The sequence below is a fragment of the Brassica rapa genome, chromosome A04 (assembly GCF_000309985.2).
Source record: "Brassica rapa cultivar Chiifu-401-42 chromosome A04, CAAS_Brap_v3.01, whole genome shotgun sequence".
NCBI lineage: Eukaryota > Viridiplantae > Streptophyta > Magnoliopsida > Brassicales > Brassicaceae > Brassica > Brassica rapa.
Window position 1 is genome coordinate 11,617,859 of NC_024798.2, and position 13,967 is coordinate 11,631,825.

General features: G+C 32.8%; 1 protein-coding gene across 1 annotated transcript; it reads left to right on the forward strand.

Moving 5' to 3' along the window:
- The first annotated feature begins 3,809 nt into the window (after positions 1-3,809).
- On the forward strand, positions 3,810-4,487 carry LOC117133350 (O-acyltransferase WSD1-like). Its single transcript, XM_033289356.1, has 3 exons — positions 3,810-4,004; positions 4,094-4,231; positions 4,332-4,487. The coding sequence occupies exons 1-3, from the start codon at positions 3,810-3,812 to the stop codon at positions 4,485-4,487; spliced, it is 489 nt and encodes a 162-aa protein (XP_033145247.1).
- The last annotated feature ends 9,480 nt before the right edge of the window (positions 4,488-13,967 follow it).

Consider the following 13,967-nt stretch of genomic DNA (forward strand, 5'->3'; position numbering starts at 1 on the left):
GGATAAAGAGAGACGTATCAGATAGTGAGTTGCTGAAACCTGCTGCAAGAAGAAACTTCTTCAGTTCCGAGTACCAAGCTCGAGGAGCCTGTTTAAGGCCATAAATGGCTTTGCGCAGGCGACAAACATGGGAAGGACGATCAGGGTCTTGGAAACCAGGTGGCTGAGACATGAATACCTCTTCATTGAGATGACCTTGGAGAAAGGCTGTGTTGACGTCAATCTGTCGTACTGGCCAATCATTATTCACTGCAAGACTAAGAATCAAACGAATTGTCGTAGACTTAATTACTGGACTGAAGGTATCATTATAGTCTACACCAGGATGTTGATGAAACCCCTTGGCTACAATTCTCGCTTTATATCGATCAATACTACCATCAGGGTTGTACTTGATCGTGAATACCCAGCGACATCCCACAACGTTCATCTGGCGAGTTGCTTCGACAAGATCCCAAGTACGATTCTCGTTGGTGGAGTTAAACTCTGCACCCATCGCTTTTCTCCATCTTTCATGTTTGATAGCTTGTTGCCAAGTTGTCGGAATCCAATGAGGGTCGGATTGTAGTTCAACAGTGAGATTGTATCTCGAGGTTGGCTTGACAATGTGATTTCTGGACCGTGTTGTCATTGAATGTCTCACTGGAGGCGCCGCAACTGAAGGCAGAGACGGAGCAGATGGTGCAGGAACATCAGGAGCCGGGAGGTTTTGCTCCGCAGGTTGTGGAGCATTAGTAGGTGCCGTAGGAGGCGATTGCTGAACCTCAGGTGGAGGAGCTGACTGCACGGCAGGTGTAGCAGACGTTTCCGCAGGCTCAGGCACCGCAGGTGAAGAAGCACACACTGGAGTCTGATTGATCACGACCGGCGGAGAAGACTGTATGAGTGATGGCACTGGGACAATGGTATAAGGAGGGTCAGGTATAACAGTGGCTGGTTCAGGGGTCGGAGAAGGCTTAGGTTGGGTTAGGGAGTGATATGGGAAAACGGTTTCATTGAAGCGAACATGTCGAGAGACATAAACGCGGCCAGAGATGGGTTCTAAACACAGATAACCACTTTGAGTCAGAGAGTACCCTATAAAGACACACGGGAGAGACCGGTTTTCGAGTTTATTGGGTGCATATGGGCGCAACCACGGATAACACAGACAGCCAAAGGTTCTAAGCTTATGGTAGTTGGGGACAGCTTGAAAAAGTTTTTGAAATGGTGATTGGTTTTGGAGGATGGGTGTGGGCATGCGGTTGATCAGGAAGACAGAGGTAGCAAAGGCTTGCGGCCAGTAGGTAAGTGGGAGATTTGCGACTGAGAGAAGTGAGAGACCAGTTTCGACAATATGTCGATGTTTCCGTTCTGAGAGACCATTAAGCTCAGGGGTATGAGGTGGAGTGGTGAGATGGCTTATACCGTGGGTTGCAAGGTAAGATCTCAAGGCGATGAACTCGCCCCCATTATCAGAATAGAGGGTTTTGATCTTTGTGTTGAATCTGTTTTCAACTAGAGGTTTGAAAGTGGTGAAAATGTCTTTGACTTGAGACTTTGTGGTTAAGGGATAGAGCCAAGTATAGCGTGTGAAATGGTCTACAAGGACAAGTTAGTATTTGTAGTTTTGGGAGGAGAGAATGGGTGATTGCCAGACATCAGTAAAGACATATTGCAAGGGTTGGGTTGAGCGAATTGTACTCTCATGAAAAGGAAGCTTATGTGTTTTATTAAGTAAACAATCATTGCAAGGAGAAGCTGTTTGAGAATGATGAAAACAAGGTAAAGAAAACTGAGCAACAGCTGTTTTAAGAATAGAAAGAGAGGGGTGGCCAAGTCGCCTATGCCATTGGTTCAGGATAGCTTTAGTGTCTGGGTAAGAGGCTAAGCTTGCAGTTGGGTTCAGGGACGGCCATGGCCACTCATACAAGTCATTCTTCGTGCGGCCTTGAAGCAACCGGACCCCCGTGTTGAGATCCTTCACCTGAAAGTGAGCAGGAAAGAATTCAACAGAAACGCGGTTAGCATTACATAACCGATAAACTGATATCAAACTCTTATTAATGTTTGGAACACAAAGAATATCAGTAAGAGCCAATGGCTTAGCTGGCGTATTAAAGGATGTAGAGCCAGTATGAGTAATTGCAAGACCTGAGCCATCGGCAATAGCAACATCATCGCCACCATTGTAGGGCTGATGCAGCGCCAGGTTACTGAGGTCTGAGGTCATGTGGTGTGTAGCACCACTGTCGAGTATCCACTGATTTGGAGCATAGTTGTAAGCCTGAGCAACATTCGCACGAGGTTGCCATGGGATTTGCGGCGACAATGGTTGTGAGAGAGCAGTACCTTGTGCCGCAAGTTGCGAACATCTGCGAGCACTATGACCAAAAACACCACACAATTGAAACTTTCCTTGATAGCCACCACGCCCTGCAGTCAGAGTAGTCGGAGTGTGAAACTGCTGCTGCTGCCAAGTTTGGTTTCCACGATAACCTCCACGACGCGAGGGCTGATTGCGATTGTTGGTGTTGTTGCGGTTCGTGTAGTTAACTGTGACCGGAACAGAGGATGCGACTTCCTTCGAGAGTTTGAGCTTTGTCTCGTGATTGATAAGCTTCTCGTGAAGCTCTATGAGAGACGGTGGTGTATCACGACCAGCAACCTGATCAACAATGAGCTTGTAATCCTCAGGTAAGCCATCAAGGAGTTGTTCGATTTGATCCTCATGATCAATTGTCTTCCCCAGTAAAGCAAGTTGATCAAATCGTGTCGTGAGACCTTGATAGTACTCATCAATGGACTTGGTTCCCTTGGTCCAGTGTTTGAGTTGTTGGCGAAGTTGATTGATATGGCCCCGACTAGGCTTCGCGTATGTTGAGGTGAGGACGTTCCAGATCTCAGCTGACGTGGTGGTTGTCGAGAGCAGTGGTTGCAGAGGAGTGGTGATGGCACCAAGAAGACCACTGTAAATGAGGCGATCTTGCCTCTTCCAGACAGTGTAGAGCGGATTGGTTGCAACTACATCATCCGTAGTGATCGTTGCAGAGGGAACTTCAATGGAACCCTCAATGTAACCAGCAAGATCATATCCTTCAAGGAGAGCGTGGATCTGACGACTCCACATGAGAAAGTTGGAAGCTGTGAGCTTTGTCACATTCGCCATATTGATGTTCAAGACGGTTGATGTTGTGTTCGAAACCGTGATGGTCTCAGCCATGGATGCTGGTGAGCTAGTAGTTCCAGACATCGTGAAAGAAAAGAAAATTTGAAAGTTTGAGAGATGGCGGTTTAGGTTAGATCTTAAGCTCTGATACCATATAGATAGTAGGCTGAATGAATACTTTATTAGATGTGTACAAGGTATTTATACAAGACATACAAGTAGGATAAATCGTATAGTTATGTATTTACATAGAAGTCCTTCATGTCTTAGGTATTTCCTTAACACATACTTCATCACTGAAATATTCGAAAAAGTCTTTTATGAGATAAAATTTGTTAATCTAATACTAATTTAATCAAATAATTTAATTTAATTTTGAAAATAGTTAGGCCACTCATGATGATTAGTACAGAGATATTTTCATAAGTTATAATTAAATTAAATTTTGTAAAACAGCTAGGCCACTCATGAGGACAAGTACAGAGATATTTTCATTAGTTTCCATAGCTTCTAAAAAACGTTTTCATCTTCCTTCTTTTTTTGCTGAGATACTTTTTGAAACCTTTTAATTGAAAAGGTTTTCAATGCATAATAAGAAACAAAATTTATTGTGACATAAGGTAAACCATGCGTATATACTATGTAGCCACTGGCGGATATGATGGCGAAGAATTCAAAATGTAGATGGGGAAATTACTTCAGCTCTATTAGCTTCCCCATCTCGATCTGTTTAGAGGCTGATCCATTAGTGTACCTATCAAAGGCTAAATCAGCTATGGATCGGAAAAAACACTCTCTTCTACCTGCTTTAGCATTTTCGAGTACAGAATTCATCTTCAATACCTTCGGAGCTAAGGTATATTATATTAACTGATCAGATGAGCTCAAATAATTTTCACCATGTGGAATTCTTATATAAAAAAAACTAGCCTCTTGTCATTGTAGTTAGGTGGGACATTACTCAAACGGCTTGTTTCGAACACAACCACATTCATTTCAAACATGATTGGGCCTACCGATGAAATCAGTTTTCATGGCCATCCTATTGTGTACATCGCCCCAAGTGTCTATGGACATGCTCATGTAAGTTTTTCTCTTGTCATAACCATATGACTTTCTCTTTTTTTTTTGTTCTTTTCTCTTTATCTTCTCATATCGAGCTTCTCTTCTTATTTTTGTATAGGCATTGACTATACATTTCTTAAGTTATGCGGAAAAGATGGTTATCTCCATTGCGGTCGACCCGAATGTCATACCAAGTCCCCACCAGCTTTGTGATGAAATAGAGGACTCTCTGAAAGCTATCAAAGCCGCTCTCCTAGAAAGAGGATTACTCTAGTAGTGTGGTATTGTTTTTATTTTCTAATCTATATTTAAAAGTGGTAACGTACGGGCAATAAGACTTTTTTTTGTAAACCATCTGTATAAAAACAGTCGCTCTTTTACAAACTAAAATTTGGAATTGATAGCTCAAACACGGTACTACCATTTAACTATCAAAGAAAGTGCTGCGAGTATTCTAAGTTCGGAGTGAGAGTCCACTGGCATGGAACAATAGGTATATCCACTGTAGAAACGCAATTTCTACAATAGGAACAAACTGATAATTGTAACATTTTACATAAATAAACAGATAAATATAAATACCAATATACAAATTTGGATAGGATAAGAGTTTTCATAAGAAAAATACTCTCTTTTTTTTCAATTCTGTAAACGCCCCATTGTCTGAAAGTTTGCATAGAATTCTAAAATCTCAGAATACAACTGCAGTTATTTCCATTTCACATCACTAAAGAATAAAACATGTCGAACATATTTTGTGTACTCTTAAACATAAAAAATAAAAGAATATTTGTTATTTCTGTTCGTATGAATGTGCATGATATGAGAAAGATACAAAGAGTTTTTATAGCCTTATGCCCATCATCTATACTATACTAAAAGGGGATATAAGCCATGGAGAGGGTTGTCCACATAGGATAGAAAAATCAACCAATCAGAGAATCCGAAATTGCCATGTCATTTCATTTATTTTTCGTAAAAAAAAACAATGCGAAGGTGAGAATCGAACCCGGGTTAGTATGATATATATATAGGACAGCTACCACTAAGCCATTGAAACTTTCTTGGACACATATACAAGAACCATTAAGTATATAATCACAAACTCTTATATACATTTACAATAATATAAATTCAACTTTCAAGACTCCGATACTTTGTTTTGTAAAAAAAAAATAAGTAAGTGACTAAGCTAATATATTCTTAGAAAGTGTGAGAACGTTGACAAATATGAAAAATCATAGATTTTTGTTTTCGTGACAAAGTTAAGAATTTTGTAAAAGTAAGTTTAACATATAAATTTTCGTGACAAATATGAAAAAGCATAGATTTTTGTAAAATTTTGACAAAACAACTCAAAACATACTTCTCTAATGTCTTAATAAAATATTATTTAAGGGTGTAATAATTAAATATATTAATTCAATAAATTTTGTAATTTATAGATACTAAAAGGGGGATATAAGCCATGGAGAGGGTGTCCACATAGGATAGAAAAATCAACCAATCAGAGAACCCGAAATTGCCATGTCATCTCATATATTTTTCGTAAAAAAAAAACAATGCGAATGTGAGAATCGAACCCGGGTTAGTATGATATATATATAGGACAGTTACCACTAAGCCATTGAAACTTTCTTGGACACATATACAAGAACCACTAAGTATATAATCACAAACTCTTATGTACATTTACAATAATATAAATTCAACTTTCAAGACTCCGATACTTTGTTTTGTAAAAAAAAATAAGTAAGTGACTAAGCTAATATATTCTTAGAAAGTGTGAGAACGTTGACAAATATGAAAAAGCATAGATTTTTGTTTTCGTGACAAAGTTAAGAATTTTGTAAAAGTAAGTTTAACATATAAATTTTCGTGACAAATATGAAAAAGCATAGATTTTTGTAAAATTTTGACAAAACAACTCAAAACATACTTCTCTAATGTCTTAATAAAATATTATTTAAGGGTGTAATAATTAAATATATTAATTCAATAAATTTTGTAATTTATAGACAAAACAATAACACAACAAATTTTGAAACATTTGTTTAACCTATCGATTTTTTTTCATGAGAATCCAACTAAACAAGATAAAAAAAATAATTAGATTTACAAATATTTAATTACCATTTTATTCAATTTTGATTAATTTCAAATTGTCATAATGTATCTTTTTGAAGTTACAAATATGAAAAAGCATAGATTTTTGTACAATTTGACAAAACAACTCAAAACATATTTTTCTAATGTCTTAATAAAATATTATTTAAGGATGCAATAACTAAATATATTGATTCAATAAATTTTATAATTTATAGACAAAACAATACCACAACAAATTTTGAAACATTTGTTTAACCATTCGATTTTTTTTTTTCATGAGAATCCAACTAAATAATTAGATTTACATATATTTAATTACCATTTTATTCAATTTTGATTCATTTCAAATTGTAATAATGTATCTTTTTGAAGTTACAAAAAAATAATGTTCTTTCTTTATTACACTAGCATTATATATAGATTCTATATACACAAAATAAATATAATATAACAACATATGCTTGCTTTCTCCGATTCATATGAAAACTTTTTAAGTTATCCACCAAAGCAAATTAATTAAATCAATGAAATTGTTAAAATACAGCAAATTAATATATAATTTTATTTTAAATTAAATTATTTAAAAAGTGTATTTTCGTTAAAACAAAATAATAAATAAGTAAAACTGATTTGATGGTAATTTTTATGATATATATATCAATTCTGTGAAAGAAATAGAAGCTTAATATGGAAAAAAATCTTAAATACAAAAACCTCTAAAAAGTAACAAAAAAACTAATAAATTAAACTATGATATCACTTAAAAGCTTCTTAGACCATATTAATAAAATATTTAAGCGATAATTAGACAAATTTGATTTTTTTTCAGCAAAAAGTTTATTATTAATTAGCATCAGTTATTTCAAGATGTTTAAGAAATGGTGGACAAAAAAATAGGATGGACATTAATGATATATGAACTATGAATAGTACTTTGTGAAGCAGACTTAGATAACATATCTGCACATCCATTTCGAATCCTTTTTGATGCCTAAATTAAATTTCTTCAGAGTAGTTATTCCACAAATAGATCGTATGAGATATTGTTTTGATATGTAGATTTGTTTTTTCAATGTTAAGAAGATTGATAACTGTAAAAATGTCTCCTTCGAATATGATATGTCTATAACCGAGTCCCCAACATGAGACAAGTTTGTTTAAAAAGTAAATAATTTTATTTTTCTTATATTATATAATCAATATATATTATTTACTGATAATAAAAATATAGTTATTCATGTATCACAAATATCTATGCAAATATGTGAATCAAGTACAACAATCAAACAACATAATGATTTCCACAAAGAAAATTTAAAAAGTATATTTATGTTATGTAGTCATATTTTATATTCTTTAAATAATGTAATAAAATATTATACATTATTTTTTTAAATTGAGAAATACATATATCAGTTAGACAAATTAAGCGATAATTAGACAAATTTGATTTTTATTTTGTGAGCAAAAAGTTTATTATTAATTAGCATTACTTATTTCAAGATGTTTAAGAAATGATGGACAAAAAAATAGGATGGACATAAATGATATATGAACTATAAATAGTTTTTTGTAAAGCTGACTTAGATAACACATATGCACATTCATTTTCAGTCCTTTTTGATACATAAATTCAATTTCTTCAGACCAGTTATTCCACAAAGAGATCGTATGAGATATTGTTTTGATATTCAGATTTGTTTCTTGATTGTTAAGAAGATTGATAAGTGTAAAAATGTTTCATTCAAATATGATATGTCTATAACCGAGTCCCCAACATGAAACAAGTTTGTTAAAAAGTAAATAATTCCATTTTTATTATATTATATAATAAATATATATTATTTACTCATAATAAAAATATAGTTATTCATCTATCACACATATCTATGCAAATATGTGAATTAAGTACAACAATCAAACAACATAATGATTTTCACAAAGAATATATAAAAAATATATTTATGTTATATAGTCTTATTTCATATTCTTTAAATAATATAATACAATATTATACATTATTTTTTAGAATTGAGAAATACATATAATATCTTATCCGCGCGTAGCGCGGTTAAAAAATCTAGTATTCATAAAGTGGAAAAGACCAGATTATAACGGCCATGAGAATTATTTCTCAAGTAATTGTCATAATTGATTTATGTTACAAAAATCAAATTTACATTAGTTTGTTATTAATGAAAATAATAACGAGATGTTATATTTTTTTACTTATCAACAATAATTTACAAATTAGATTACTTTCCGCGATATCGGAGGATAATATTATTTAAATATTACTTAAGCAAGTTTTTTATATATCTGAAATTTATAATTTTTTCTAAATATGTTAATAAAATTGATAGAGAATTTTTGATTGATTAATAATGTAAGGTTAACATTAAATTTTATTATATTAATCATCTTAACTCGTGCATCTCATAATTATGAAAAATTAAAAATCAAAAAGAAAAACTACCATATATGAGTTGTGATATAGTATTTGTGTCAAATTCAAAAATCGTAAGTTTGAAAATCAATAATATTAAAAAAGAATCATTCCGAAGAAAATCATCAAGACAGTGATCACAGCTCTACTTAATCATGTTATGTCATGTTACCGTCTTCCTAAGACAGTAACGAAGAAACTAACAAGTGCGACGGTACAATTCTTGTAGAGCTCGAGAGAAAACACAAGAGGGCTTCATTGGAAATCATGGGATAAGGTATGTCACTCTAAAGAAGAGGGAGGATTGGGTTTCAAGGATCTCACAGATTTTAACACAGCCATGTTGGAAAAACAATTGTGGCGTCTGATTGAGAAGCCTCATACTTTATTTTCATGAGTGTTAAAAGGTCGGTATTTTCGGAATGCATCACCTCTAGAACCGATCCGTTCGTATTCGCGTCTTATGCATGGTGCAGTATCGTATCTGCTAGATCTCTTGTTAGCAAAGGACTAATCAAAAAGGTGGGATCAGGATCATCTATCTCAGTATAGCATGATCCTTGGCTCCCAACCACACGCCCGAGACCAGCAAACAACAATCAACTTACTAGTAACATTAACCCGGACCTTACTGTGGATTATTTTATCAATCCTACTGCACGGACGTGGAATACTCAAGAAATCTGATCCATGATTGGCGCACACGATGCGAAGATTATAGAGAGTATACCATTGAGTCGAACTCATATGGTTGACAGAGATGGATGGCATTTCACTAATAATGGCACTTATACGGTGAAATCTAGTTACCAGGTAGAGCAGGTTTACCCAGATGGGAAGGAATCACTACCGTTATATGGTCCAAATGTCACACCTCTTAAGACTTTTTTCCTGGAAAATCAGATTCCCACCGAAGATAAAACACTTTTTGTGACAGATAGTTTCGGGTTGTATTTCGGTAATGAAAAATTTGAGGACTAGAGGGATACAAGGGGATACACAGTGTGCAAGATGTGGAGCGGCTGAAGAATCAATAAATCATGTGTTTCTTGAATGTGCACCGGCAGTCCAAGTATGGGCTCTATCAAGGATTCCCTCAAATCCACAAAACTTTCAAACTCAGCCGCTCTACACAAACATGGATTATTTGTACTGGAGGGTAGTTCCGCAGATGGAAGACCACCATTTTGCTTGGATTCTATGGTATATTTGGAAGACCACGAATAACAAGGTTTTTAGTAACATAGATATTGATCCAAGAGATTCTTTAAAATTGGCAGAAACTGAATCGTTGATTTGGAGAGAAGGCCAAGCATCGATAACTGAGAGGGCTATACAAACTAGGGAGGTGGAGTTACAAGTCTTACCTAATACACCAGGGAGATGGTGTTTCACGGATGGGTCATGAAAGGAGAATGATATTCTTTCCGGACAAGGATGGTATAGTACTGTTGAAGGTTTTGCAGGACTAATAGGAGCAAGAAACACAAGGGAAAGTTTAACACCACTTCACTCGGAAGTCGAAGTCCTTATCTGGGCATTGGAATGCATGGAACTTAAGGCAGTATCAGGTTACGTTTGCAACAAATTGTTCTCAAATGGTGAAGATGGTTTCGGAACCAGAAGAATGACCGACATTTGCAAGTTATTTGGAAAATATCAAGATACTGAAGGGAAGTTTCAATCATTCAGAGCTCATTCATATACCCCGGACGCTTAATACAAGAGTGGACAGTCTTCCATGGAGTGCTAGATAGAAATCATCGTTTGTCGTTCATATGAATGCCGAGTTACCGGTGTGGTTTGTAGAGTCTTAATTGAGCCTTTATATGTTGTTGACAAAAAAAAAAAGGACATATTAATTATTTTTGGTTCTACAATTAATTACTTTAATATACACCATTATTTATTCTAACTATAGTTTATATATGATATCCAAATTGTTTCATACACCACCATGAACTTATGTTATTGGTCGAATGCTTATGTGAAAGTTTTGGAGATGATATTTTGTAACACTATATTCCTCGTCGTCATATTAGTGCTTTCGTTTCATGTTTTAATAATTCCGACTGTTTGTATGGCTCCGCCACCGTATTCGAGAGATCTCCCTCTCCAGCTTGTGCCTGTGGTGCTATGTGTCAATCATATCCGATCAAGCACACGAAAAGACAGCGAAAGAGAACCGGAAAGGAGATAAGAAGGAAATCCTCACTAGAACTCAAATCGAAGAAGAAGAATTTCCAACATTCAAAATCTTATTCACCAAAAAACCTTCTTTACCAAAAAATTCTTATTCGCTAACAATAAACCTCGCTTCGCGAGGAAAATCATGGAAAGTCAGGTACGATGAATACGATGGATTCAACAGTTACAAAACATATAATTTGAAATGCATAATATAAATACAATGCATTTACTTTATATGTCAAATCAAATATTTTATTATGTTATTTACTATTATAAAGTAAGTTAACTTCAATTTTAAAAATATTATAAGATTTTCTAGGGTTTTTCCGGATCGACGGTGTTGGTTCATAGGTTAATAACGGGTTTTTGGTTTTTATCAGATTTTTAATTAATAATTTTTCATTATATCTGAATTTTTTGGAAACAAATCAGCTGATATAATATCTGATAGAATCCTATATGGAAAACATAAGCCAGTCGTAATTATATACGGCAACTGCGTTTTGCGGTTCGACCGCGAGTCCAGATCGAATATAAAAACACTGCTTATATATTAGTTCATCTATAAACCATATATGTACCACCAGTAAAAAGAATTAAATAATTTGTAAAAATAGAATGCTTTCTTCGCACCACTTAAATGTTTATTCACTATTAGTTCTCAACATTGGGTTTATGTTCGGCGTTTTGGTTTTTGGTGTCTTGGTTCTAAAAATTTAGAAACTGTTCAATTATTTATAAAATTTGATTTGGTTTCAGTTGGATTATTTTAGTTTGGTTCAGTATCAAAGTTGAGAACCAGCAAATATGCAATAAAAATTGGTCAAACTCAGTCCAGTTCGATTCAAGTTTTTCTGGTAATTAGGAATTTATAGATAAAATATCAGATAATTTGGGTCTTTCAGTTTAATATCAGGTAATTCAGATGGTTCGGGTAAAAATATCAGATAATTCAAATACTTTTTAATATTTTGAATAAAAAACTATTCGGGTAATTTTTTTGGGTAATTCTGTTTATAAATATTATTTTTAGGATATTCAGTTATTTATAAATTGAATATATTTAATATTTATAAGTATATAATTTATATTTTAAAATTCAGGGACCCATTAGGGCTCTCGGTTTGGTTTCAATATTTATGCTCTAGAGATATATGTTATGCTCAGTTATTATGAAATTCTTTTCAATTCTGATTTTGATTTTTTTTTCAATTTGGTAAGGTTCAGTTTGTAGTTCCAAATAAATGTGTCTGGACCTAGATCTTATATACAACTTCATTAATAATTATCTAATTACAAAACGAAACCTCCACTTTTCAAGCGCGGGTAAAAATCTAGTATTTTATTATATTACTTGAATATAATTAAAATTATTTTGGGGTTTTAACAAATATATTTTTTGTCATCAACAAATATTAATTATTAGCTACAATTTAGTTGTGAACACAATTAATAAATAATATAATATTAATTTCAAGACATTCTGAAAATATATATAGGAGATCCCGTAGACATTCTCACAGCATTTGTATTTTTAATTATTTTATATTAAATATAATATATTACTCAATAAATTTAATCTCTAATCAAAAAGTATATATATCAATATATATATATATATATAAATTCAGATAGTTTAAAAATTTAAGATATATATAATTTTGTTTGTCTTATAGCTACATATTCATATCGCGATAAAGATAAAAATCATATAAACTGCAATTAAATATAATATTATTTCATTATAACAAATTATAAATTAGTTATTTAAAATAAACTAATACATATTAAAATATTAAGCCAACTATTATATTAAAGGCTGTCTCAAGCAAAATATTTCATATAATATAATACATAATGTTTTTTGAAGATGAAGATGTATATTTAGAATTACTTTTATAACAAATATGATTTTAAAGATTTCATCGAGCAAAATATTCTAATTTACATTTTAATTATTATTTGTACTTATTTAATTAAGTTTAAATAATATGATAAGTTTAAATTGATGAATCCTCAGTCAAAATCATAAGAAGATGATAAATAAACAAAATTATCTAAGATCACTGAGAAGATGACAAGTAAAAAAAATTAACTTGACTTATCAACAGTAATTTACCAATGACTTTTGGTAAGAAAAAATAATCTTTTAGATCCGAAGCTCATTTTTTATATAATTTTTTTACTATCATTAAATAAATCAATTCAATCAATAAGAAAAATTGATATATTATGTAGTTAGTCACAAATGTAAACGATATCAACAATTTCATAAAGAAAATTGAATTTTTTTTGCTTATAACTCTTATTATAAAACTGAAGGAATACACAATTTCAAGATTCTAAAGACAAAACAAAAATTTAAAGACGAAAGTGAACCATGAATGCAAATCGATCTTTCTTTTGGTGAGAACAATAATGACATAGATACATTTTAAGTGAAGAAATGAAAACTTGAGAGACAGGATGCAGTTCAATAGGAGTGAACAGAATCTATTTCAGATTTCCTACCACATTAACCAAGTTAAAACACAATTACCAATATCATTTTGGACTTCTATTTTGCAGGCACAATCTCAATGTTGTTTATGTTGCCTTTATTTTTCTTGTAAAAAAGTGGAAAGTTATATTTTTTCCAACATAAGCTATCCTAATTCAGAGTAAACATCAATTTGGTTAGCAAAACTAACATATAACATACTAGAAAAAGAACACCGAACACCACATGTAAGTTGATTGTGAATTTAGGACAAGATTTCTTACATCTTAGAAATTTTTTCAAATATGTATATAGTGAATGCATGTCATTCTTTCAGTGTAGACACAATCTTCATTAATTGGGAACAGTATGTTGTAAACACCACTTTTGTCATCTATAGAGTATTCATGTACTACCTAACTCATATCAACACTTCACATTCTTCATGTATCAATGATAGTTCATGACGTCTATCAACAAAAATGATGATATTTATCTTGATAATTATATCATTTAAGAATCCGAATATT

What these genes read in the sequence shown, in the direction of transcription:
- LOC117133350 (XM_033289356.1), top strand. Translation starts at nt 3,810, where the DNA reads ATGGCGAAGAATTCAAAATGTAGATGGGGAAATTACTTCAGCTCTATT. An exon ending in TCAATACCTTCGGAGCTAAG is followed by an intron (nt 4,005 to 4,093) that starts GTATATTATATT and finishes TTGTCATTGTAG; the next exon opens with TTAGGTGGGACATTACTCAA. An exon ending in GTGTCTATGGACATGCTCAT is followed by an intron (nt 4,232 to 4,331) that starts GTAAGTTTTTCT and finishes ATTTTTGTATAG; the next exon opens with GCATTGACTATACATTTCTT.